Source organism: Phaenicophaeus curvirostris, chromosome 2, assembly GCF_032191515.1.
Source record: "Phaenicophaeus curvirostris isolate KB17595 chromosome 2, BPBGC_Pcur_1.0, whole genome shotgun sequence".
In the NCBI taxonomy this organism is placed as follows: Eukaryota; Metazoa; Chordata; class Aves; order Cuculiformes; family Cuculidae; genus Phaenicophaeus; species Phaenicophaeus curvirostris.
This window is the reverse complement of record NC_091393.1, coordinates 38,308,024-38,335,533: the sequence shown is the minus strand read 5'-3', so window position 1 is coordinate 38,335,533 and position 27,510 is coordinate 38,308,024. Positions and strand designations below refer to the sequence as shown.

Here is a 27,510-nt window from a genome sequence, read left to right as displayed (position 1 = left end):
TAGCGTCTTCTTATCTCTGCTCCATGTGTCCTAAAATGTATCTCTGATAACTTTCAAACAAGTTCCTGGCAATCTCCTTATCTCATTGTCTGTTTATTTGAAATAAGTGATTATAGTAACAGCTTCTGGTTTCGGTGTTTCTGCACAATTTGTGATGTTATCAAATTCAAACTTTTATGCATAATACCATCATTATGCTTTTTTCTGTTTTAGCCTACTCAGTCGACATTGACCTAACTTGGACATTAACTTATGAGAGTTCATTGAAAATTCATAGTAGTGGGCCAGCACGTGCAATAGCTTCCCTTATCCATGATCACTTCATCTTGTCAAGAACAGTCCATCTGTTTTTCAGTTGGTGTTATCATCACAGTTCTACATAGCTGTACTGTCTTCTCTTAGCACTTCACTCAATAATTCTCACCAGCAGGGATGGAAACATGGGGAATGGGGTTGGATGAGGCATCACAGAATCACAGAATTACAGAATCACAGAATCACAGAATCACAGAATGGTTGGGGTTGGAAGGGACCTCTGGAGATCATCCAGTCCAACCCCCTTGCTAAAGGATATTCACCCACAGGAGGTTGCACAGGGACACGTCCATGCAAGTTTTTAATATCTCCAGAGAAGGAGACTCCATAATTTTCCTGAGCAGCTTGTTCCAGTGCTCTGTCACCCTCACAGTAAAGAAGGTTTTCTCTTATGTTAAAGTGGGACTTCCTGTATTCCAGTTTGTACCCGTTGCCCTTTGTGCTGTCCCTGGGCAGTGTTGACAAGAGCGTGGCCCTATTTTCTTGACACTTGGCCCTTTGATATTTATAAGGGCCCCTCTCACTCTTCTCTTTTCCAGGCTAAGCAGACCAAACTCACTCAGCCTTTCCTCATAAGAGAGATGCTCTGTTCCCCAATCATATTTGTGGTTCTCTGCTGTACTCTTTCCAGTAATTCCGTGTGTTTCTTGGGCTGAGGAGCCCAGAACTGGGCATAATACTCTAGATGCGGCCTCACTAGTGCAGAGTAAAGAGGGAAGATAACGTCCCTCAAACTGCTAACCTCACTCTTCTTAATGCACCCCAGGATACCATTTGTCTTCTTGGCCGCAAGGCACATTGCTGCCTCATCATCAACTTGTTTACCAGGACTCTCAGGTCTTTCTCTGCAGAGCCACTTTACGGCTGAAGAACTCCGAACCTGTTCTGGTGCAGGGTTTTATTCCTCCTGAAGTACAGAACCCTACTCTTGCCTCTGCTGAACTTCGTGAGGATTCTCTCCACCCAATTTTCGAGCCTTTCCTGGTCTTGCTGCATGGTAGCACAGCCTTCTGGTGTATCACCCAGTCCTCCTTGTTTTGTGTCATTAGCAAACTTGCTGAGGGTACACTCTGTTTCCTCATCCAGATCACTGATGAATACATTTAACAAGACTAGGCTTAGTACCAATCCCTGGGGGAAATTGCAGGCCACAGGCATTCAACAAGATTCTGTACTGCAAATGACAATCCTTAGAGCTCTTCCATCCAGATGATTCTCCTTCTATCTCACTGTCCACTCATCTAACCCACACTTCTTAAGGTTACCTACAAGAGTGTTGTGGGAGACAGTGTCAAAAGCCTTGCTAAAGTCGAGGTAGACAACACCCACCGATCTCTCCTCATCTCCCCAGCTAGTCATGACATCATTGAAGGATATCAGACTGGTCAGGCATGATTTCCCCTTGGTGAACCCGTGTTGACCACTCCTGATAGCCTTCTTTTCTTCCAGATGACTGGAGATGACATCCAGGATGAAATGTTCCAACACCTTTACAGGGATGAAGATGAGGCTGACTGGCCTCTAGTTTCCTGGGTACTCCTTCTTGTCCTTTTGAAGACTGGAGTGATGTTAGCTTTCGTCCAGTTTTCGGGCATCTCTCCTCTTCTCCATGATCTTTCAAAGATGACGGAAAACAGTTTAGCAATAACATTGATATGCTGATAAGGCTACTTCCTAACGCTAAATGAACCTTCTTTATTTAACTTTACAATGTCAATCTAACAAGTTAGATCAGCTGTGCATCTGGAATGACAATGTACATTACATTTTTTTCTGTACATGATGTTGCACACAGTTTAATTTCTAGAAATTACGCATTCCACATTGTGAATTGTTTGTATTGTATTTTGCACATCATGACCCTCTTGGATAACCAGTAAGAAGCTTTCCTTGTGTGCATATTTAACTAGATTGTTAAAGATAGATATTGCTGATGTCAGCCCACTGTAAATGTGTAATAGTGTACTGTTATCTCTTTTGGTAGGAGGTTACACATGCAGTTTCCAGCTACTGGATGAGTTCTGCCTGCAGCTTTTCCAACCATCCTCCTACCAGTCAGTAGCTTGGGTGCCAGTTAAACTGCTGTCCTTAACAGACAGCAAAAACTTTTTAAAAACACACTTACTTGCCTCAAATAACTGCTGAAATCTCGTCACTTTGGATTACATTTTATCTTGCCCTCCAGCTTCCTGTTAAGTTTAAAAGTATACATTCCTTACAGAAAGCATTGTGCAGCTTATAAAGCGTCCCAGAATTTTCATTTCTTCTTTTTTTTTTATTTCTTCTTTCCATTTTATTTGAGTGTTGCTATGTTAGTATCCAGCAATGTTTCTGCCTTAGGGACCTTCACCTTAATCACATTCTGGTTGTATTAACTATGTGGCTTAAATAGAAGTATTTCTCTCCTCTGTCACATAGAGGTATCTCAGGACATCCATTGCAAGATGTAGTCATTTCTGAAGCTGAGATATTATTTATCTACATTTTTTAATGAAAAAAAAATTAAAACCTGAAGAAAGTATCATAGGGGTCATAACTTTTCTGGATTCCATGGACTTTAAATTAAATGCTGAAAATTACAACAAAAATGAACAAGCAAATTATCAATGTTATATTTGAATTCTTAGTGGGTGTTCAGTACCTGTAGTTCTGTGGAAAAGTTTTCAATACTCAAGTATATGCAAATACACAGCAAATTGAACTAGTTTGTATTTGGTTTCTTGGTTAATTGGTTGATTATTTTGGTTTGGGGTTTGGTTTAGTTTGGGTTTTTTTTACAATGAATTTTATTGCAAACATGAGTCCTGTAGTCGTGAGACCTTGTGGAATCTATTTCAGGAAACAGCCTGTCATCAATTTGATTTCATTATGGCCTGATGAACTCCACAGCCTTAGTGACATCTGCAGGTGGGACTTAACTATGGTCCAAGAACCAAGGGAAAACATGGACAGAACTCTAGTTTCACGTACAGAGTATGCACGGGTATGTTTTCTGAGAGATGAAGTCCAGAAAGAATTGTTGTATCTCTGAACTGATAGTTTTATATAGACAGAGAAGCTCTGAAGGTTTTAAAGTAGGAAGCCTACTTTAAGAAAATTTGCTATCATCATCATGTCCTGCTCTTTCCTCTTTTTTAATTAACTTAATTAAAAGGTAATTAGCAGTAGCATATCAACACAGAGATATAGTATCTGTGTATTTGCCGTGATAATTAAGCTTTAGCTGTGGGTTTTCTGCCTTGCTCATTGTCTAGGATTACTCATTTATTTGTCATTTCTATGTTTGTTTTTCAATGTGAAGGAAAAGTATACCACAAAAAAGGCAAAAATTTGCCATGTAGTTAAGGCATTATACAGGAAATCAGACATTTCACACTGGATCTCACTGGCACTACAGGTTTTCTCTGTGACCTTGAGTAAATCACTTAATTTTTCCGTGCCTCTGCTCCTCATTTATTTTTTAAAGGATGATAATACATCTTCTGTCTCTGTATTTACATTGCAAACTCCTTTTACTTTGTGTTTTACAGGATTCTTGTTGCAATAAGGATCTTATCTAGGAATTCTTATTATAGGGTTGCTTTTATCGATGAAAAAGCAATATATTCTGTATGATAGGTTATCCTGTATGAGAGGTTATCCTGAACTATGATCTGACTGTATAAGGAGTTACTGTTATTATTATTAGCACTCCAAAAGTGCATTAAAGACTCAGTTAGAGACTCAGAGCTTCAATGTTGCATGGCTCTTTTATCAAGAGGTGATGGGCTTGTCTCACAAAGGCCTTCTATACAGCAGTAAAATAAATGTGCTTGACTATCCTACTACCTTTGAAGACAGCCAGTATGGAGTGACCCACATCCATACCATTAAACTCAGCTAGCATTAAGGCAGGCAGGCTGCATGTATGCTGTCTATTTGGAACCATCCCTGGTTTGTAGTAGCTCCCAAAATGTATCCCAGAATCTTGTGAGAGCTTTCTGGGCCAGAATTTTAACAGTATGGGCAGGATAAAAAAACACTGCTTAACACTATCCAGTCAAACCTCACATTCCAACTACCCATTCTGCTTCTGTGTACAGTTATATGCGAATAATGATCTATACCAGTATTGCTTGATGCAAGTCTTAAGGTCAGAAAAGACGGAATCAAGCTGCAGAAGGAGCTTTATTAGTACTAAAACATAAGAAACTTGACATCTAAAGTTGTTTAAAGTAAGCCCAAATTCAGAGTAAGTGAAAAGTAAGTAAAAATCCAGAAAAAAACAGCTTCTGTTGAAACTACTCCATAATACATTAAACATTCCCTGTTGAGAGAGTGAGAATATGGATGTGTAGATTAGGTGATTCTAATTTATATTTGTGGGTTTTATATCAAGATGACAGATTTGGTGATTAAAGCATTCACTTAATAGGAAGACAACATGGCTTTACATCCCCTGAGCCAGTGAGAGGATTTGAACTTTTGTCTGATATATACTTATAAAAAAGCCCAGGACTGGTACAGAGTGAAGAACCATGTCATCTTTGACTGTGCTTTGAAAGGAGGGACTGATCTTTCTCCTCGGTATTAGGTATGCAGTTCTGAGTCTCCTAAAAAAGTCTGCAGTCCTGAACACAAAGCTAAAGCCTAAGGAAATGTCAGGTTAAAGACAAATAGTTTTACTTGGCACTTCCTTCTACCTTACCAAGGGACCTCCTAGTTATTCTGCCTCAATCTTCTCGGGACAAGGTCACATCATCTGACTCATATCTGCCTCATATCTAAAGCATTTGAAGCAAAGCTTTAGATGGTCTCTGGTGCACAGCAGAAAAGGAAATTTAAAGTCTATGCTTTGGTTTTGGAGTATGGGCAAAGAAGGGCAATGAAGCTGGTGAAGAGTCTGGAGAGCAAATCTTATGAGGGAACTGGGGCTGTTTAGTCTGTAGAAAAGGAGGCTGAGAGGAGACCTTATCGCTCTTTACAACTACTTGAAAGAAGACTGTAGTGAGGTGAGTGTTAGTCTCTTCTCCTAAGTAACAAGTAATAGTATGAGAGCAAATGACCTCCAGCTGTGCAAGGGGAGATTTAGGCCAGATATTAGGAAATAGTACTTCACTGAAAGGATTGTCAAGCATTGGAACAGGCCGCACAGGGAAGTGGTGGAATCACCATCCCTGGAGGGATTTAAAAGACATGTACATGTGGCACTTAGGGACATGATTTAGTGGTGGACTTAGCAGTGTTTAGGTTTATGGTTGCACTCAATAGTCTTAAAGGTCTTTTTCAACTTAAATGATTCTGTGATTCTATGATCCTGTGTTGTTGAAAGCTGGGGATGTGGGCATGTTTAGTTCAAGGATTCCAGTTTGTGTCCCATCATGCCTTGATGTGACAGCCAAGGCGAGTGTCAGGCAGATGAGATGTGTAAGGTTTTCTCTACAGAAATGCCCAAACTAACCCCCAGGGAGAGATAGGGAGAGAGCTGATAGGATGAGCTGGTGTTTGAAAAATGGCCATTGTGCCCACTCCATCTATATGCTTCTCAAGTCTGACATCAGAGGCTTGCTGGCACAGATCGGGATATATACGGTTTTAGATTTCTTTCCATCTTATCCTCTAATAATACTGGAGACACAGTAAACATGCCCTCATGTATTGTGTTAACAGGACCTGCAAGCCTAACTCCTGGTTACTACTGGCTCACTTGGCAGCAAAAAATGTAAATCTCTGTTGAAATCTGGCCCAGGCTGATTTTGAAGGACTTAAAGTCTAAACATGTTTACCTAACAAGAGATCTTATTACATTAGAGGCCTCTACACATTCAAGACCCAAAGTATGGCTATCAGATAGCCCTAATAATGATGGATGTAGCTGGACTGTCACTTCCAGAATTATCACCCTGTCCCAGATCATAGAATGGTTAGAATTGGAAGGGACCTTAAAGATCATCTAGTTCCAACACACCTGCCATGGGCCGGGACACCTCCCACTACATCAGGCTGCCCAAGGCCCCATCCAGCATGGCCTTGAACACCTCCAGGGATGGGGCAGCCACAGCTTCCCTGGGCAACCTGTGCCAGGGCCTCACCACCTTCATGGTGAAGAAATTCCTCCTTATGTCTAGTGTAAATCTGCCCCTCTCTGGTTCATACCCATTCCCCCTCATCCTACCACCACAAGCCTTTATGAATAGTTCCTCCGCAGCTTTCTTGTAGGCCCCTTTCAGGTACTGGAAAGTCACTATAAGATCTCCTCTGAGCCTTCTCTTGTCAGCCTGTCCTTATATGGAAGGTGCTCCAGCTCTCTGATCATCTTTATAGCCCTCCTCTGGACCCATTCCAACAGTTCTATATCCTTCTTATGTTGGGGATTCCAGAAATGGACACAATACTCCAGATGAGGTCTCACAAGAGAGGAATAAAGGGCCAGAATCATCTCCCTCAACCTGCTGGCCACGCTTCTTTTGATGCAGCCCAGGATACGGTTGACCTTCTGGGCTGTGAGCGCACAACGCTGGCTTGTGTCGAGCTTCTCATTGACCAGCACCCCCAAGTCCTTCTCTGCAGGGCAGCTTTTGATCATGTCATCCCCCATCACGTACTGAAAACGGGGATTGCCTCGACCTAGGTGTAGGACCTTGCACTTGGTCTTGTTGAACCTCATGAGGTTCTCACAGGCCCACTTCTCCAGCCTGTCCAGGTCCCTCTGGATGACATTGCTTGCTGTTACCATGTAGGACTGAAAAACAATAGCAAATATAAAGAGGTTTTAACTACTTATTTTGCAGTTTGAAAAGATTTTGCAAGTGTGCCTTAATCACTTGCTACAACAGGTTAAACATTACCCTGCATATTGCTTTCTGATGGATGTTTTATGTATTCTTGTCTCTGCAGACTGAAGAAGTCCTGAAGATTGATGGAGGGCCATGCTATTCAAACAGCAGGCGTTGCTGAGACAGAAGCTCTTTGTACTAGGCAGCCTTGCTATTGGAAGTCTCCTATATCTAGTTGCCAGAGTTGGGAGCTTGGATAGGTAAGCCATTTTATAGCTGTTCTCTTAATTTAAAATTAGGTCAGATTGTCTAGGATTTGCTTAAAGGGTCTGATTTCTTTCTTGTTCTCCTTTTTTTTTTCCTTAGTGTATATTCATGTAGAGAAAGACAGAAAGACTGCTTATTCTAGTATAGGTTTTCATTTTTCTTTCTTCCTCTTTGGAGAAGAAAGTAGGAAAGTAGAGTCATGGGTCATCCCTGAGAAAGTATTTCTGTGTGTCCATTTGTATTCTAGGCACATTGGAACTTGTTTTCAGAGAAGAAATAAACCAGCATCCAGTAAAAATGTCACTACAGTACCTCATTTTTGTCTGTGTGCATCTGTGCATTGACCTCTAGTTTCAGCAAAACAGTTCTGATATATTTATATATCATCTTTTTTAAATTTATGAGCAAGAAATCAATGTGCTGCAGTGGTAGTTAAAATTAAGTATGAGCCTGCAGAGTAGCTCGTCAAGTTTTGAATACTATTTCACTTGAAAGATTGCTTCAGGGTTTGAGAATTTTAACTATGTTAATTAGCCAGTATTTTCTGGAGCTGAATGTGCTAAATAAGTGTGTTTGCTCTGCCAGTGATTTCCTGGACAGCAGTAGAAAATCCAGCAGATCAAATCAAAGAATATTTGACCCTTTTGACCAGACAGAGTTTTGATTGGTTATTAACAGCATGGAAGTAGTGCTACTGCACTGACACTGCTGTTTCTGGCATCTTCAAAATGTCCCGGGATTGCTTCGGTAGGTCCTACGCAAAGAAATGATAAAAAAAAAGTTGATGCAAAAGAATGAATGAAACAAGACTTCAGGACTTGTAAAAGCTGGGAGATAACCTGCTGGTGCTAATGCTCTATTTGTGTTCTACTTCTAAATGATGGAAAATACTACTTGCATTCAAAACTGAGACAAAATGCTCTCTGAATACGCAATGCCTGGAAAGTTAATTGAAAACAGAGCTACCTAGTGTCCATAGCCAGGTAGTGTTGAGATCTGCAGGAGATGGAGACAATGCATTCAGCTGGGACCAAGTGCATTGTGAATTAAGCCCCAGAATTTATATCTTTCCCCTGGTGGTCAAAGCATTTTTTTGAGGCTTCAGAGGTGAAAACTTGACTGAGACTAATGTGATTCTCTAAGTAAAAGCAGAATTCCTTACTGGTCCCTGCAAAAGTATACTTTATGCTCAAACGCATGAGATCTAATTAACCTTATGCTATTATCTATGCTTGCACATCTATAGAATTTACTGATGGCTATAAAATTATCTCACCACAGTATTTGACTCATTGACCTCCTGCAGCAGTGAATTCTACTGGTTTCATATATAACGTTGCCAGCGGCTGTAAAATTCAGTTTCATTCTCCTACATTAACCAGTGTGAAACATACCACACTGCTAAAAAGCAGCTGCTTATCTGGACTTGTTTTGAAGAAGAGAGAGAAAGAAACACTAGAAAGCATGAGACAGATGAATTAACTGGAAATGTTCTTCTGCCTTAGCACTAGGGCACAATTCAAACTTGTTGAATCTGTCAGTAAAAGGACACTGAATGGCTTTGCTAGAATTTGTAATAATTAATTCTTTAGGAAAAAAATCAATGGATGTGATCTGTCTGGACTTCTGTAAAGCCTTTAGCATGGTCCCCCACAACATCCCACCACGGTCCCCCACAATATCTTCCTAGCCTTCTTGTACTTTGGTAAAGCCTTTGACACAGTTTCTCACAGCATTCTGCTTCGGAAACTGTCAGCTTCTGGCCTGGAGAGGCGCACACTCTCCTGGGTGGAAAACTGGTTGGATGGCCGGGCCCAGAGAGTGGCGGGAAATGGTGTGAAATCCAGCTGGAGGCCAGTGACAAGTGGGGTTCCCCAGGGCTCAGTGCTGGGTCCAGCCCTGTTCAATGTCTTTATCAATGACCTGGATGAAGGCATTGAGTGCACCCTTAGCAAGTTTGCAGACGGCACTAAGCTGGGTGGAAGTGTCGATCTGCTGAAGGGTAGGGAGTCTCCAAAGGGACCCGAACAGGCTGGACCACTGGGCAGAGTCCAATGGCATGAGGTTTAACAAGGTCAAGTGCCGGGTCCTGCACTTGGGGCACAACAACCCTATGCAGTGCTACAGACTAGGAGAAGTCTGGCTGGAAAGCTGCCTGGAGGAGAGGGACCTGGGGGTGTTGGTTGACAGCGACTGAACATGAGCCAGCAGTGTGCCCAGGTGGCCAAGAAGGCCAATGGCATCTTGGCTTGTATCAGAAACGGTGTGACCAGCAGGTCCAGGGAGGTTCTTCTCCCTCTGTACTCGGCACTGGTGAGACCGCTCCTTGAATCCTGTGTTCAGTTCTGGGCCCCTCACCACAAGAAGGATGTTGAGGCTCTAGAGCGGGTCCAGAGAAGAGCAATGAAGCTGGTGAAGGGGCTGGGGAACAAGTCTTAGAAGGAGTGGCTGAGAGAGCTGGGGTTGTTTAGCTTGGAGAAGAGGAGGCTGAGGGGAGACCTTATTGCTCTCTACAACTACCTGAAAGGAGGTTGTGGAGAGGAGGGTGCTGGCCTCTTCTCCCAAGTGACAGGGGACAGGACAAGAGGGAATGGCCTCAAGCTCCACCAGGGGAGGTTCAGGCAGGACATCAGAAAAAATTTTTCACAGAAAGGGTCATTGGGCACAGGCAGAGGCTGCCCAGGGAGGTGGTGGAGTCACTGTCGCTGGAGGTAATTAAAAGACAGGTGGGTGAGGTGCTAAGGGGCATGGTTTAGTGTTTGATAGGAATGGTTGGACTCAGTGGTCCTGTGGGTCTTTTCCAACCTAGTGATTCTGTGATTCTGTGATCCTTCTCTCTAAATTGGATAGATATGGATTTTATGGGTGGACAGTTTGGTCAATAAAAAAATGATTTAATGGTCATATTCAAAGAGCAGTGGTCAATGGCTCAAGGTCCAGATGGAGATCCATGACAACTGGTGTCCCGCAGGGGTCCATACTGGGACCAGTGCTTTTTAATATCTTCATCAATGATATTGACAGCGAGATTGAGTGCACCCTCAGCAAGTTTGCAGATGACACCAAGCTGAGCGGTGTAGTTGCCACGCTGGAAGGATGGGATGTCATCCAGAGGGATCTGGACAGGTTGGAGAAGTGGGCTTGTGAGAACCACATGAAGTTCAACAAGATCAAGTGCAAGGTCCTACACGTGGGTTGGGGCAATCCCCGTTTTCAGTACATGATGGGGGATGACGTGATTGAGAGCGGCCCTGAAGAGAACACTCTGAGGAGATCTTTTAGAAATCTTCCAGTACCTTCGGGGTGGACTACAAGAAAGCTAGGGAGGGACTTTTTACAAAGGCTTGTAGTGATCGGTCTAGGGGCAATGGTTATAAACTGGAGACAGGCAGATTTAGACTAGACAAGGAGGAATTTCTTCATAACAAGAGTGGTGAGGAACTAGGACAGGTTACCCAAGGAAGTTGTGGATGCCCCATCCCTGGAGGTGTTCAAAGCCAGGTTGCATGGGGCCTTGGGCAGCCTGATCTAGTGGGATGTGCCCCTGCCCATGGCAGGGGGACTGGAACTAGGTGATCTTTAAGGTCCTTTCCAACCCAAACTATGCTATGATTCTATGATTCTATGATTCTATGATTCTATGATTCTATGATTCTATGATTCTATGAAATCAAGATTAATTTATGCTTTACTTATGCTGATTCAATTTGTACAAGAGAGATGGGAGTGGCCCAGGTTTAATATATCCAGATTAGGCTCTTCAATGGGAATGTTTTGAGTTTTCTTAGACGCAAAGGCAAATTACCACTAGCTTATCTGATTCATTGAGTCATAAAGTTGGATGAGCTGAGAACTTCCCTCCAGGAGAGGCCACCATCCTTCAGATCCTGAGTGCATGGAGCTACTTTGCATATGGAAACTCAAACACATTCTGTGCCTGGCTATTTTGAGAACATCTGGAACAACCTTTGAGTTCCCTGACTCTCTCATTAGCACTATGGGTAGCCTCTGCATCTGATTTCAATGCTACAAAACACTCCCGTTGGAACCAGACTCATAATCTTTTGCCAGTGTAATGTCTACATTAGAAGCCAACTAGCAAGTATTCTGGATTGGGAAAGACAGCACTGCTTTTTGTCTTTAAGATTGCCTGAGCATACTTTAGGTCCCTTGAAATTAGTCAAAAATATAGTTCCCTGAGATGAATTGTTATATGGTGGCTTTTTTCAAGAAGAGTATTTGTGGAGTTTTACTGTAGCAGTTTGAGAAGCAGCCTGTTTTGGGAGAGCAACTTAAGTGATGTAATAAATGTCATATACTGCTTCCATGCAAAGGATTCTTATTTTAATGGAAAAAATTACTCGGAGAGTAAAAAATATTAACATTATTAACAGTAAGTAGTTATATCTGGGGATTCAGCTATGGAGATCTGACAGCCTGCTTAATATTACTACTACCAAGATCCTTTACAGGATATTTTTTTATTGTTTAGAGAAGAAAAAAGAGGAAAGAGTAAAACAAATGAAATGCAAAGTGTTGAAGAAGGACTTTAAACAACATCCAGTCCTTTCCCTTAGTCTAGAGGATATCTTGAGTATTTATTTACTTTTAAAGGAAACCACCCTGTTTGACAAGCTGTTGTGTTACGCTGAAGGCACTGCTAACTGTCTTTTTGAGCAGAAGAGATAAAATTAGTTGAGATGGATCTGGAATTGCTGTTGTGGAATCCTCTTTCCTTGAAAACAAGTAACAAATATGCAGAAGGAGAGGGAAGAGAACAGAGATATGAGCTGAAGCTTCTGTTTCTTATGCTTTTTAACTGCCATTTCACTGCTACAGAAAGACTGTCTTACCAGCCATACCACAGTCTGATCAAGTTGCACCAATGCCAGGTCATGACACTGCTTTCTGCTTGTTCTGGATTTTTTCCTTATTGGCAGGTTTGCATCGGTGTTGTGATGCTTCAGTCTTTGTGATTAGGTCAGGCTCTTATTTAGTAAATAGCAGAAAGCAAAGGGAAAGAAACTGGAAACCTGAGAAAGTAAATAACAGGAACTCACTTCTCATCACACTTTCGGATTAGTCTGCAGGACTTAGCTAGGGAATGTCATTTGGGTTGTTTCTTCAGCTCTATCTGGACAGGCTATATCTCTCAACATCTGGTTAATCAAGGAAACACCTAGTGGGTCAGCCAGGGGGATCAAACTTACATTGTTCCAGCCATCCATTGTCTTAGCATCAGTGTCAAATTAGAGACCTCAACAAGCAGTGATGGATGAAAAAGCTATAAAGAAATAAATAATTCTGTCCTGAAAGCAGGGTTTGAATAATATACAGTAAATGAGTGAGGGGCCACATGCTGAGAAAACAGAATAAATACTGAATACCTAAACAGCTATTAATGAGCATTGCCCATCTGGTATACTGGCTGAGGCAGGGGTCCTGTGAAAAAATAATAGCATGTGGCCATGTAATTTAAAAACCGTATCATAATATATATGCACAGTGAGCTCATATTTAAATTGCCTAGGCAACTTTTATTCTTACATATCCTCAATTTTGGAGAGCATGGCTCCACAGAAGTATTAATGATATTTTTCTGTAGGACTTTGGAAGCTCTCGCTACACACCAATTTCATCTACAGAGCAATATTGGCCTATATAATGACCAAAGTGCTGATTTGGGACTGGAGGTGAGAGCTTTTTCAAGGTTCTGTAATAGCAAAATGTTAACATCTTTCTTAGTGAATCATTTCTTGCCTTCAGTGACATCAAATATAAGAAGGAAGCAGAAGAAAATTGAAAAAACAGTTGAAATTGCAGTTGAAAATAAAAGAATAGCACAAAAACAAAGGAGCAAAAGAAGAAACAATAACATATGAAATGAGGTTCAGTGGGTACATATATAAGTGATTATAGGAAAAATCATTGTTGTAATGATGTAATAAATGCATTTTTAAAAACTTTTCTTGCTGGTCTTTCAGTGCCTGACTAGTCATGCCTGACTCAAAATCTTGGTCTTCCTGATTCTGTCTCGGGGAAAACACCAGGCATCTTCTCAAGAGGAAAGAAGCTATTGAAAAATGACGCTTTTAAAGCTGTTATTCATCCCTTTTGCTCCTTTTCACTAAAAAGGCCAGCTCTGGATCAGCAGCAGCTAATGAAGTTAACACAATGGATAGCACATGAAATAATTCAGGCTAGAATAGGAAAAGTGTTGAAAGAGATTAGTTAGCTGAACTGGATTTTCAGATCAAAATGACCAAATAAAATTAATCTTAGAATGTTTTAAAAACTCTCAAAGTGATCACAAAGTAATCAGCAATGTAGGAGATGAGGCAAGGTTCAAGAAGCCCTGAGAACAATACTCACAGCTCCTGTGCTTGAAAAGAACAAAAGGGTGGAGTTAGGAGTTACTCAACTAAACCACGGCAAAATACTGGAATAAATAATCAAACTGTTTGCAAACAATTTAATCTCTGGCAGAATAAAATAAAAATTGAAAGATGCACGTATCACATTAGATTGCAAAATGTTTCCATGAGTGCGACAGAAAACTTGCCTTAAGAGATATATATATATTATTATTATTACAAATATTTCTTATTTTTCTTGCAGACTGCAGCCCCTCTGCCCCATTGATGGTCGATTTGGACCCCGCAGCCAGGACGAAATCCCATTGCGAGCTCTGCAGTTCAAGCGAGGGCTGCTTCACGAGTTCCGAAAGGGCAATGCCACCAAGGAACAAATACGACTGCACAATCTGGTTCAGCAGCTTCCCAAGGCCATTATCATTGGGGTGCGGAAAGGAGGCACCCGAGCACTGCTAGAGATGCTGAACCTTCACCCATCAGTGGTCAAAGCTTCTCAAGAGATTCACTTCTTTGACAATGATGAGAACTATGCCAAGGGGATTGAGTGGTATCGGAAAAAAATGCCTTTTTCTTACCCTCATCAAATAACAATTGAGAAAAGCCCTGCCTATTTTATCACTGAGGAAGTACCTGAAAGGATTTACAAAATGAACTCATCTATCAAATTATTGATCATTGTCAGGGAACCTACCACAAGAGCTATTTCTGATTACACTCAGGTGCTGGAAGGTAAGGAAAGGAAGAACAAAACTTACTACAAATTTGAGAAGCTGGCTATTGATCCCAATACCTGCGAAGTGAATACTAAGTATAAGGCGGTGAGAACCAGCATCTACACAAAACATCTGGAAAGATGGTTGAAGTACTTCCCAATCGAGCAGTTTCATATCGTAGATGGAGACCGGCTTATCACAGAACCACTGCCAGAACTCCAGCTGGTTGAGAAGTTCCTAAATCTTCCTCCAAGGATAAGTCAGTACAATTTATATTTCAATGCCACCAGAGGATTTTACTGCTTGCGATTTAACATTGTCTTTAACAAGTGCCTGGCGGGTAGCAAGGGACGCATCCATCCAGAGGTGGATACCTCTGTCATTACCAAATTGCGCAAGTTCTTTCATCCTTTTAATCAAAAATTTTACCAGATCACTGGAAGGACATTTAACTGGCCCTAAATTAAACTTCATATAACACTTTCTGTTGCACCTGAGACATGCAATAGATGTCTCTGCTAAAATATGCACTTTTCATAGACAAGGTTATCAAAGTAACTTTTTTCATGCATACATGTATATATGCAGTGTGTGACCAAATATACAATGGGATCAATTTTTTCTACAGAGTAGTACCTAACATAAATTTACTGTCAGCAAAGTTGCATCTTTTAAGATATTATAATAAAGGGAAAGGAGGTATTTAGGAACATAAAGTCAGACGTAGTTAAAAGGGTCAGTGTTCCTCTCGCTTAGTGAGGTGTTTATGTGACATCCTTATTGATCTAAGCAGAATATTAGTTTATGCCATAAAAAATCATGTCAGAAGTCTGTGAAGCTGTGAGAAAGCATAATCTTCAAGCTATATTTGGTATGTATATTGCTAAAGGAATACTGACACTTTAAACACAGTGCTGAATTTTTACAATGAGAGTGGATAGTACTATTTTCTTATTATTTGAAATTAATATCTTATCTCATACAAACTGCATTGTTTCAGAGTTCCTGTGGTGAGTTTGCACTATTGTTTTATTGTATGGACCATAGTGTCACTTGTAGCATGTCAATCATGTGTCAAAAAAAGGTCAAACAATTTTTTCTTCTATGCTTGTGTGTTGACAAAGCTAAACATCATGTATATATTGTACAATGTTTGTAAATACTGGTTTCACACTAAGTAATTCTATTTTGTAAACTGAATATGGCTATTTAATTTATTGTGAAAATTAAATTTACTGTGGTATTTAAAAATGGAATGGATTAAAATTACCTATATGTGCAATCACTTTTCACCTCTTGCTTGATATGTATCATTATGCTCCCTCAGCCCAGACAAATCACGTGCAAGTATGTGAGAGAGAGCTGCAACTGTAAACTTGGTTTCTAGACAGTCGAGAAAACTGATACATGTGGTGTATTGGAGTTTATTAAAAAACTTATCCATCTGGGAATTGGGTGTATTAAACACTTCAAAGAACATTATTGCTGCACTGTTGCAGCACTTTGCTGTAATTAATTCGATTGCAATAGCCCATGAGGCTAAAGAATGACTGTAAAAGATTACTGTAACCAGGTGTATCTGAAAAGCAGAGCTGCTATTGAAGCTAAAGTGACAGAGAAACAAACAAGATTAGAAGAAGAATTTTCCAGATTTCTTTAATGAAAGCTGGTGAAGTTTCAAAAGTCAAAGAAAACAGTTATGATACCTTTACTTTTATCTGGTAACATATGTACCTGCTCCAACCAACTACAGTGTTGTTATTCCTGGCATAAACATATACCTCATGTTTACATTCAGTAAGTGACAAGACATTAGCTCAAGAAATGAGTATTTTCATGCTCATGGCTCTTAAAAGATTCATAAGCAAAGTGTAATAGCAATTGAAAAATGTCTTTTAAAAGAAGAAAAAAAAAGAAAAAAGAAAATTAAAAAGAAAAAAACCAATCACTTTAAAACCAACATCTAAAGACTGATGAGGGCATAGATTTTGGAAAGTATCCAGAACATCTGAATATTCTGAGCTATGGTAGCAGAGTAGTGGTTCAGATTATAATAAGATCAAGTTTTCCCTGTGGGCTGTTTATCTTGCTCAATGATTTGGAAGCATCAGTTTTCTAAATAAGTGATTTTTAAATCTCTTGTGAGAGATTGCTACTTGTCTTGCTGTATCTTTAATCATATGTGGTAGCACTGTAAGCAATATGCCCTTTCTTCATGCTGCTTCGGAGCCTTGCCAACACAACACGGTAAAGCATATGTGAAATTTTCCACAGTAGCTACAATACTACTCACTGTTTTCCTCTATGAGAGCCATTTATCCTGCCCATGTCCAGGCATAAGGACTGAAACATTTAACTCACCTTATTCAAAGAGGAAATTTTATCCACTTTAACATCTGCATGATTTTCAGGTGAGCAGACAGATTCGAGGTGGCTTTGGGTGATGCTTGCTGGCTTGGTATAGTCCTGGCTACAAACTATGATTGAAGGCCAAGATATATTTACAATGAAAGAGATAATTAGGCCTAAGCATGAAATAAACATGATCAGAAAAGTCACAGAGACTGTGATCTAGAAGGCATGACCACATACACTCCTGTTAAATAATGCTGCTATGAAATTCTTGACATAGAAAGAGTTTAAGCTTTCAAATAGAGCACCTAGCTGGATGCATTTTCAACAAAAGCAGAGTAGGAATGCCAAAATACGCTATCCTTCACATTTTATTAATTAGCTTCTCGCAACGAAGGATGCAAGGAACAAGTGCTCCAGCAGGTGCAAGCATGTTTATATATCAAAGAGCACAGCACAAATGGCACAAATACATGGGAATGAACACAGGTCATTAGCTAGAGATATCAAAACGCAAGTACCACCGAATTCTCCCTCTCATCTTCACAAATACAGGCAAACATTCTCTCTCTCTCGCTGTTAAAGTCAGCTTGCTTAACTGCAGCTTATCCTTTGCAATTTTGGAGGTGGATAAATTTAGGCTATATCTTACACAAATCTGGTTCAAAAAAAGCACAGAGGAATAGTCAGGAATAGCGGGGAGGAAAGAGGGTTCAGAGGCATTGCCATGTATTAAGAAGCCTAAAAGATCAGGAGACTGATTCACTGATCCTTCAGTGCAGCGTCCTCGAGTCTTTTTGACATTGCTTAGTAAAGAGAAAAAATCAAAACTGGTTCTGAATACATAGGTCCAACACAGCACCCAAAGCACACTCCTAGGTTAAGGGGGATTTTTCTGCAGTATTCATAACCAGTTTGAGATGTTTTGACCTTATGGTATTCACCTTTTCAGGAGTAATTTTGAATAATTCATTCCAACCTCTTTGCTTTGCTTCCCAAATCCTGAGTGAATCATTTCTATTCAAATTGATCATGACTGTTCAGAGTGGGAACAGCACTCATAGCTTAGATTTATGATTGCAGAGTGATGCACAACTATATGAAGTCGCAGCTGTTAACTTATGGCATTCAAGTTCTCTAAAAACATTGCATTTTTCATAGTTTCTGTACTGTAAAATTGCAGGCTCCACAACTCTGATAAATGTTTGGATTAAAACTGCTAATACTCCTGTGCATTTTTATCAGATTGTCCCAGCTGCTATTTAAACTACATAGAACAACAATTTGTAGCATAAAAGGATATCAGAGATGAATTTGGAATTGTATTTTCAGAAATCTGTTTATAGGTAGATAAAGGACTGACATTTGGAGATCACTAACTCATTTACCATTAACCCACTATACTGCCTTTTCACAAGGAAGGCAGAATAAGCATGATTAAAATGTATTTGGCCTATCTTAATTGATTTTTTTTTTGTCACGATGTCTAGGAATAAAAAAGAGACAATGTTTTCATAGATTTCAATATATTAGTTCGAGATTTCTAAGAGGCAATGGGCAGAAATGGAAACACAGGAGGCATCATCTGAACATCAGGAAAAATATTTTTACTGTGAGGCTGACTAAGCACTGGCACAGATTGCCCAGAGAGGTTGCAGAGTCTCCATCATTGGAGATACTCAAAAACCATCTGGACATGGCCATGGGCAACTGGTTCTAGGTGTCCTTGCTTGATCTGGGGGTTGGGCTCCTCTCCCAGTCTCAACCGTTGTGTGACGTTCCAATCACTGTTCAAACCCAAGGTGCAGAAGAACTACTGTGCACATATTTACTCCCTGGCTAGCTGATGTAACTCATATTGGGAGTCTGTGTAACTTAATTGTACCCTCTGATATGGAAAGATAAGAATATGACTTAGAGAAGTCTTTCTTTTTCACATCATAGAATTGTAGTATCATAGAATCATAGAATAGTTTGGGTTGGAAAGGACCTTAAAGATCATCTAGTTCCAGCCCCCCTGCCATGGGCAGGGACACCTCCCCCTAGACCAGGCTGCCCAAGGCCCCATCCAAAGTGGCCTTGAACACCTCCAGGGATGGGGCAGCCACAGCTTCCCTGGACAAGTTGGTCCTGTGCCTCACCACTCTCACCATGAAGAAATTCCTCCTTGTGTCTAGTCTAAATCTGCCCCTTTCCAGTTTATAGCCACTGCCCCTAGTCCTATCACTACAAGCCTTTATGAATAGTCCCTCCCCAGCTTTCCTGTAGGCCCCTTTCAGGTACTCATTATAAAACTGAGGGATCATAAGGGTCACTCTCTCTTCTTCAGTGTTTGACATCCAATGAGGACTGTTTCTGTCCTTTTGCCCTGATCTTGGATTTCTGTATTCTTGAATCCAGTTCCTGAGTCTAGCTGTTTTAGTTTCCAACACACAACCCTTTTTCTCTTCTTTCCATTTCCCCTTTCCCAGGGGGAGAGGGAAGAGGAGAAGGGAATTGGATCCACGACTGTTCAAGTTTTAGCTTCCAACTGAGCTGGGCCAAGGCTAAACATTGACACTACTTTAAACTTATCAGAGGTCCCTGAGCAGACTTGGTCATTAACATTTGTAAAAGACTGCAGAAACAGACTAAGTTATGATAGAATTTACATTTTAAAGAGCTCGTTTGCAGAGAAAGGGACCTCAGGTAAATGCCTTAAAGGGATTTTTTAATAGTAATCTTTAACATTTTTTGTTATTGGCCGCTTCATGGAGACCAGCTGGCTACTGGGTTGATTCTACTTCTACACTTCTGTTTCATTGTCACATTTTAGAGTACAACATGTAAGATTTATTCCACAGAGGGAAAAAAAAAAAAAGGTTATTTGAAAAGTTTGACAACACAAATCCAGTGAATCCCAGATTGCCATACAAGGACCTAATTTTGTTACTGAAAGCTCACGCATGTTACTGAAATAGTGTTGTGCCCAAGTTAATCTTCATTACTGGTTATGAGTTGTTTTTTCCATTGCTTAAAGTTTTCTTTGAGATCTCTCCATGTGATATTCCATACTACACTTCTGGCAGCTGATCTGCTCTGACTAATCTGTTCTTTAAAGCCTGATTTGCCTTCTGACAGCTTTGAAATAGATATAATAAACTCATCTTCAGAACTACCAGCTAGCACTAACTGCATTTACATTTCTAGAGAAAAGGATTTTCAGTTCTTCCTGTAATAATGCAATGATGACAGAGTCAAACCCTTAGAGAACATCCATGAGTTATCAATCTGGATACCAGCCTTTTTCCCAGGGCTTGAATTGACAAATGCAGGAAAAGCACAGAAAAGTCTAGAACACCATCATCCATCTACTGCACTGTGCTTAGCATATGGTAAATAAAATTACCTGCTGTTTGAAATACCTATTAAAACTGTCAGTAGCGTGACTTCAGGAGCTGATGTTGACCAAGCTGCCTGATTCTTTTAAGTTACTATCTTAGAATCATAGAAACATAGAACCATAGAATGGTTTGGGTGGGAAGGGACCTTAAAGACCCAGTTCCAACCCCCTGCCATGGGCAGGGACACCTCCCACTAGGTCAGGCCACCCAAGGCCTCACCCAACCTGGCCTCGAACACCTCCAGGGGATGGGGCAGCCACAACTTCCCTTGGCAACCTGTTTCAGTGTGTCTCCACCTTCATCGTGAAGAATTTCTTCCTAATGTCTAGTCTAAATCTTCCCCTCTCCAATTTAAAGCCATTCCCCCTCATCATGTCACTACAAGTCTTTGTAAACAGTCCCTCCCCAGCTTTCTTGTAGGACCCTTTCAGGTACAGGAAGGCCATTATAAAGTCTCCTTGGAGCCTTCTCTTCTCCAGGCTGAACTACCCCAACTCTCTCAGCCTGTCCTTATAGCAGAGGTGGGTCAGCCCTCTGATTATCTTCGTGGCCCTCCTCTGGATCCATTCCAACAGTTCCAACATCTTGCTTAGTTTCAGTTCAGCTTTGACTGCATTCAACTTTATATCACTTACAAAGTTACCATGATGTCCAGCTTGCCATGAAATGTATGTCTTGTGAGACAGAAAAAGAAACATCAGCAGAGGCTGTCACAGTCTTTGCCCTTATGATGGCACAGAAAAATTGTGGCACTCCCATTTTCATTCTGCTAATATCCTTCTATTCAGCTGATTCCCTCTAACAACTTTCAAAATATTCTCCCTCCAGCTGTAGTGGTCACTATTTTAGAAGATTAATGCTTCTGTAAAAATATCCTGATTATCGATCAGAGCTCAGACAAAATATGAAATGTCTCTATTTTTAACAGATTGCAGTCCTTTGATTTTTTATATATACTATACTCATAAACCACATCAAATCATAGGATATGACAAGCTAAAAATGCCACTTCATCTAATGTTATTCCTCAGACTGATTAAATAAAAAATAAACATGACAGACTCATGCACATCTTATTTCTGGCCTTAATTGCAAACAACTGTTTTGTAGTGTATGAGGCCTTTGCTATCCAATTCCTTGGCTGATTTTCTACTGATGAAAGGCTTTCCACATCATTGAACTGTGAAGGCATTGTTTCTATTCCAAACCCATGGGGACAGAAGAATTCATTTACAATTCCCTACTATATGAAAAAAGTGATAGGCATTTCATAAGAGGTGGGACTAGCAGCAGCACTATTACTAACTTCATCTTCAGAAAATTGCTCCAGCTGTTACAAGCTCCTCAGCGTAGCTCCACTAGTAATACAGGTTTAGGAACAGAAAAAAAAGCCTTTTTACTTTGAATGGCTGCAGCGTATAACAGTATCTTGCAAAGAAGTAGATCGTAGCTATAGGATTGCTGAAGCAAAAACCATCATTTGTCTCAAAAAATTAAAAACTTCACATTTCTCAAGCATTGAAAGGGTCAGCCTGCAACAAGGAGATAAAGGAAATAATAGGTTGGGGTTTTTTTTAAAGTGAATGGTAAGGCCAGTCTTCTGAGAGGTAGCCACAAGCAATTATCATTGCCATCAGTAGCAATTAGCAACGCATTTCTTATACAATTGGCAGTTACTGCTACACCTTCAGGGTCTTTTAAATTAACTTGCTCTGAAGGCCCACAGGATCAGCTGGAGGAGAAACTTGCACTCGGTGCTGATTAGGGAAAAAGCCTGACCATGTTTCCATCCTGAAGTCTAAAATTGCCACCTGCTTGCATGTGGTTTGCCCGGGTACAGTGGCCTGCATTCTATCCACTGATAACAAAAACAGAATACATGCAGATATTATAGAATACATGCAGATGTTATATAAATTCTTTTATAAATACTATATATATAATACAATATAATATAATGTATTATATTATATTATTATAATAATATATATAATACAAGTATATAATATATAAATACAAATCCAGTAAAATCTCCTTTTGCAAAGGCACACAGGCTTTATTTTAAAATGTTGCAAATTGACCTTGAGTATTTCACAGCTGTCATGTTCACATCCACTTTTGACACTTAGATTTTACAAGAAATTCAGAATATAGCTACTCAGACATTTATCAAGCCTTGGAGCTACCTAAATACTCCATATTCCTATTTTTACTCAGTTTTAATGGATTAGAATAGCAACTGCACAAAATGCTATGTTACTTGATAAATAAAAGTAGTAGCAATCCATTTCTCTGTTGCATAAAAGAGTAGAAACAATCACAGGAATAGGCTACAATTGCAGGTACCTTCTCTTCCTGGTTATTCTTAAATGTTAGCCTGGAAGACTCTTCTTGCCAGCTTTCTTGTTCAACCACAAAAGTGCACTGAGTTACATCCAAAGGCTGTTTCTACTTGCACCATGGCTAGGATATTCTTTGAATATATGAAACAAGCATTCAAATTCTCCAAAGCTGAGGAAACCCTGTAATGTAAGGCAACCATTTTTTGGAGCAAGTACAAAACAGAACTGCTGGCAAAGCAATGTTGCATGCTATGAGTGTTTGCTAGGCTTGCTCAGCACCAGATCTTGTACATCCTCCTCAGAAAGTGCAATGGATGGATGCCACAAAGTCTTGGAGGGGCAAGAGGCTATACTGATAATTCCAATGTGGACTGTATTGGTTGTTGAATCATTAGAAAACACAGTCCTTACTCATGTAAGAGTGACCTAGCACCTGCTCCCAGGAGACAAATTTTGCAAGGTGGTTACAGAGTTCAGACATCATGAAAATAATCCCCGAATAGTGAACTACAAGGCTGACATTATAGGTGTTCACATGATTTGGGGAGACCTAAGTAACTCTGACTAGTTTGGTCAAACACTTGAGTGGTAGAACTGCTTTATTAGCCACCAAGCAATATTAAAACCTAGCAACATATTGTGAAAACTGCATTAGAGTTTGTTTGAGTAACACTGGTGATCATATTTAATTTCTTCTACAGCTCTTTGTTAGTTACAATTCAGCAGATCTGATGTCCTTTTAACTTGCACAGCTTTCTTATGTAATCAAGCTGAAGGTGGAGTAGCACTTTATACTCAATTCATTCCAGTTTTTCTTCTGTAGCTTCTGGGAAGTGCATTCTGAGAATCTATAAGGACCTAATTTTCTCTCACAGGAATAAAAGTCAAATTGAAGATAGAAGCAGAGCCTACGGGAATGAAATACCACTGTCTTTAATCTAAGAGTCACTCCCACACCTATAGTTGAATCAGTGGTAGATTGCTCTATTAAACCAAACTTTATGATCCCATAAAGAGAGGAGGGAAGTTTCAGGTGTGAAAAAGAAGGGAGCATCACAGCTGCTGGAGACATTTTTCAAAATAACATATCCCCTAAGACAGGCCAGGAGTGTATAGTAAATATGCTTTGTCCATACTGATATTTGACCCTAGCATATCCAGCCACTGTATCCTCACATATTTTCTACTTGCATGTAGATAGAGAAAACTCTGGTGTTACACTGCCACACCCTGAGTCAGGTAATCAACAGTAATGTCTCTGGGAGACTGACAAAACACCCTTGGGAGCACATGTTCACCCATTCTCCTCTGCCTTATCTATCTCACCACCTTCTCACACTGATCCCTACATCATTACATTCTTCATAATCTCCACCAGAAGGAAATGCAAATCCAGAAAAATAACTAGTCCAATGTCTCCTATGTGGATGTTTGTGGATGGTACTGAATCATGCCAAAGGGATGAAAGCAGGGAAGTTTCTGAGACTCGTAGAGATCATGAGCAGCCTCAGTGCAGCTTCAAGAGAGGAGCTATGCTTCTCAGCTGGCAGAGAGTCTTGGCTTTGCTGTGGAAACCCAAAGCTGTGGTGGTGGGAGGACAGGGGAAAAGCAGGTTTGTTTGCTGATGCAGGTGTGCACCCTGGCCCACCATTCAGTAAAGATGTGTGCTTCCTGGGAGGTGTGCTCTCCTCTTCTCCTTAAGGACATAAGGCTGGTCTCTTCCTTGCTATATGACCTTTCTGTATGTGTATATGCAGAGCAAGCTGTGTTCTAAATCTTTCATACACACCTGCTCTTTCCTAGTCTCCAGAGACCATCTCCATCATATCTGAGTTCTTTCCATCTGGGAGATAAACACCTGGCATGGGTCTTCTCTCAGTCTCTCCCTAAAGGCTGTTTAAGAACTCTCTTATTTTGGAAAGTCTTTGTTTGTTCATTCACATATCTTGTTGTGGGTTTGCATTAAGGAAGGGACTCTGTGACTTGTGTGCTAGACTGATGCCCTTTGGAGAGAAGTAGATACATAACCGCTCAGACTTCGCACATGAGAGAAATCTTGCCCTTTTGTTGGGTTTCTTGCTTGTTGACTCAAAGGGGGTCAAGGGATCAGGAGTGGTAAGTTGTTCAAAAAGGGCAGCTCACCTAATCAAAATATAGGAGAAATTAATCACTTACTAAGGAACTAATTCCAGTTGTCAGCCCAATGGTTCAAATGAAGGGAGGTGTTTGCACACATTTTGAGCTACTCCAAAGCAGGTATGGCCAAGCTGTGACTCATGACCCACATGAATTTAACTCAGGGATAATTCAAGCACAGTTTTCATGCAAGGATTATGTTATTTCTGCAAGACAGGGAACTCCATTAGGCTGCAGGATGCAAGGGAATCTGTTGGTGAGAAATCTTATATGCTGAGCTGGCCAGCTTGAATTGTCCAAATGAATCATTACTATAACCCTGCAGCCTCACAAAAAACTTGGGAAAAAAAAAAAAGTGATAGGCACCAGTTAATTTAGAAAGAAAGAACACCTAAACACAAGAACAGACGTAATTTGACAAGAAATAGGAACAAAAAATCCGTGGCTTTAAGTATGAAAAAAAATGTATTGAACATAGAAAAAGACAATATGTCTGTCATATGTGAGGGCACAACATAAGAGATGGAAATACTCAAAATCATTCAATGCCAGTCAAAGTATTTAAGAGGAATCAAAAAGGGGGTTAGAGGTATACTGGAGAAAGGAGATAGCAGAGAAAATAAGTTGATAAATAGACCAGGACATGTGTTCCCTGATGGAAAAATAGCAAAGAAATATATGAAAATTAAATTTAACACAAAAATACAAGAATTAAAATAAACTGAAGCTACATGTTGCAGCCTGTATTTTCTAATAGCTTTTCCTCCAGGTATATACCTTTGCCATGTAATTCATGCTTCTGATACTGAGTATCTGTGCCAGGCTTCTGCTATCTGATAAGACTGGCTGAATTCTACACCCTTGTGTTTGTGTGCTACAGGCAGAGGGTCACCAGCACAAATATTCTGCTTTCTCAGTTAAGAATACAGAAGTTTATGAAGGTCTCATTCCTTCTTATTGCAAAAAAGAATGACGTACCTGAACTGGACATGTTCAGTTTAATATAAAATATTTTCCTGTTTTCCCTCTATAAGCCAAACTTCCAAGGGATCCACTTGCTCAGCTGAGTGCTTAGCTCAGCTGTGAGAGCCAGACTTCCTCTCCTGCTCCTAGCAATCTCCCAAACCTTCCTGTCCTCAGCCCACCTCCAGCAGAGAGACTAAAAAGAATTGTCCACCAGCTGGACATTTAGGCTTGAATATCCTTAGTTCATAGAATCTCAAGTCCCAGTCTCCACCTGCAGCTCTTGCCATCAGGGCTTCATAGAAAAGGTAAGTGAGGCAGTGCTGAACATGTCTCTTTGGAATACCACCTCCCTCTTGCTTCTCTGCTCAGGTTCATAATTGGGTCACTTTAAGCTGTTACAAAGACAGGTTCTCCTAATACTGAAGAATTCAAATAGCTGTAATAACAATAGCAATAACAATAATAATTGTTATTGTCATTATATGAGTAATAATAATAACAATCATAATAATGAGAGTGTGAGAGATGGATTATGCAACAGAACCAGTGAGAAGAGCTCTCAGCTCATCTCTCAAATGAAGAGATGTTAGTTTTCTATTCAAAGGCCAGAGTTATAGCTCAGATGGAAATCCATAAGCAATAAGATAGCTACGCAGCAAGAAAGCATAACACATAAACTAAAAAATAGAAAATAATAAGACTTCAAACTATGATCTTATCCTCAAACTCCACTGCAGAAATACACTGTAATGCTTTAGCACAGAAACTTGTTTGATCCATTATTTGCTACAGAGCTTCAGATCATTCCTTGTCATGCAAACGTGAATACTTTGAAAGTTAGAATTTCAGTTAACACCATAAATCTCCATAATATAAGCTGTGATGGGGTACTGCTATGTATCAGCTTCAACCACCAAATCTACCTAGAGAAAAGGATTGATGTCTCCTCAAAAATCTGTCCAGACTGCAAGGTAAAGTAGCACCATAGGTCATGATTTTGTCCAAGGGCATTTCTGTTGGAAAACTCATCAAATTTAACATAACATCCATGGTGCACCTTTTTAATATGATATTTTAAATACAGTATAACTTATTAATTATTATTAATTACATTTTTAAATGCAGAAAGTTCAATGGCTCCATGATATTCAATATTTTACCAACATTGATGAGCATAAAATCTTTTCCCAGCCATTTGCAGATAACATAAAAATTGATGAGAGAATAAATAATCAGGAAGTCAGATAGTGTTACCAACACAATGTCTGTATTTTATTTTCATTTCAATTAAAAAAATAATTGTTTTATTGAACTTGACATAAAACGATCAAGATCAGTTTCTATGCAGAATTGCTACATCAGTGTCAAGATTATTTACATTATGTCTTCTTCAGTATCACCATCCCTCCTTCCCATTTTGTTAGCTGATAGTGCACAAAGACCTTTTGTATCATCCGAAGGATGAATTATCAGGATGCAAGGTAATTTTCCTAGCTGTCTAGGGGTTACTACATTTTTGTTCTTTTGCAAATGTCTTCAGATAGCTCTGTTGTGCATAGCAGCTATGCTGACAAGGCTAGGATTTCCAAACATATGGAGGCTCATCTACCTTAGACACAACATCTCCACTTGACCTGCTGGATATCCAGAAACCCCAACCCAATGGCCAGAGCCCTTTAATCATGGCTGAATCAAAATTGCTCGTACTAGGTTGACATTTCTACACCATAAAAAATCGCACATGCTTTGGGAGAACAGCGAGTTCAACTTTTCCATGTAGAAGCCTCAGAATTTATCCCACAGTGCAATGAAAGAAGTTTGTTTGACAACCCCATTGACTGAAAGCTGCTGTGAATAGCACCAAATAGCCAATAGCAGTGTGAATTTCTTTATAATCACCAACAAGT

General features: G+C 40.1%; 1 protein-coding gene across 8 annotated transcripts in view; it reads left to right on the top strand.

Annotated features, from left to right (window-relative positions):
* Positions 1 to 16,036, top strand: part of HS3ST5 (heparan sulfate-glucosamine 3-sulfotransferase 5) — a 206,272-nt gene extending 190,236 nt beyond the window's left edge. For 4 of the 8 annotated variants that reach the window (XM_069851742.1, XM_069851741.1, XM_069851740.1 and 1 more), the window contains 2 exons: positions 7,192 to 7,330; positions 13,956 to 16,036. In XM_069851742.1, coding sequence (XP_069707843.1) covers positions 7,224 to 7,330; positions 13,956 to 14,886 — 1,038 coding nt within the window. In that variant the 5' untranslated portion in view covers positions 7,192 to 7,223 and the 3' untranslated portion in view covers positions 14,887 to 16,036. The remainder of the gene's footprint in view (positions 1 to 7,191; positions 7,331 to 13,955) is intronic. The other 4 variants (XM_069851737.1, XM_069851738.1, XM_069851739.1 and 1 more) reach the window with 1 other exon arrangement.
* The last annotated feature ends 11,474 nt before the right edge of the window (positions 16,037 to 27,510 follow it).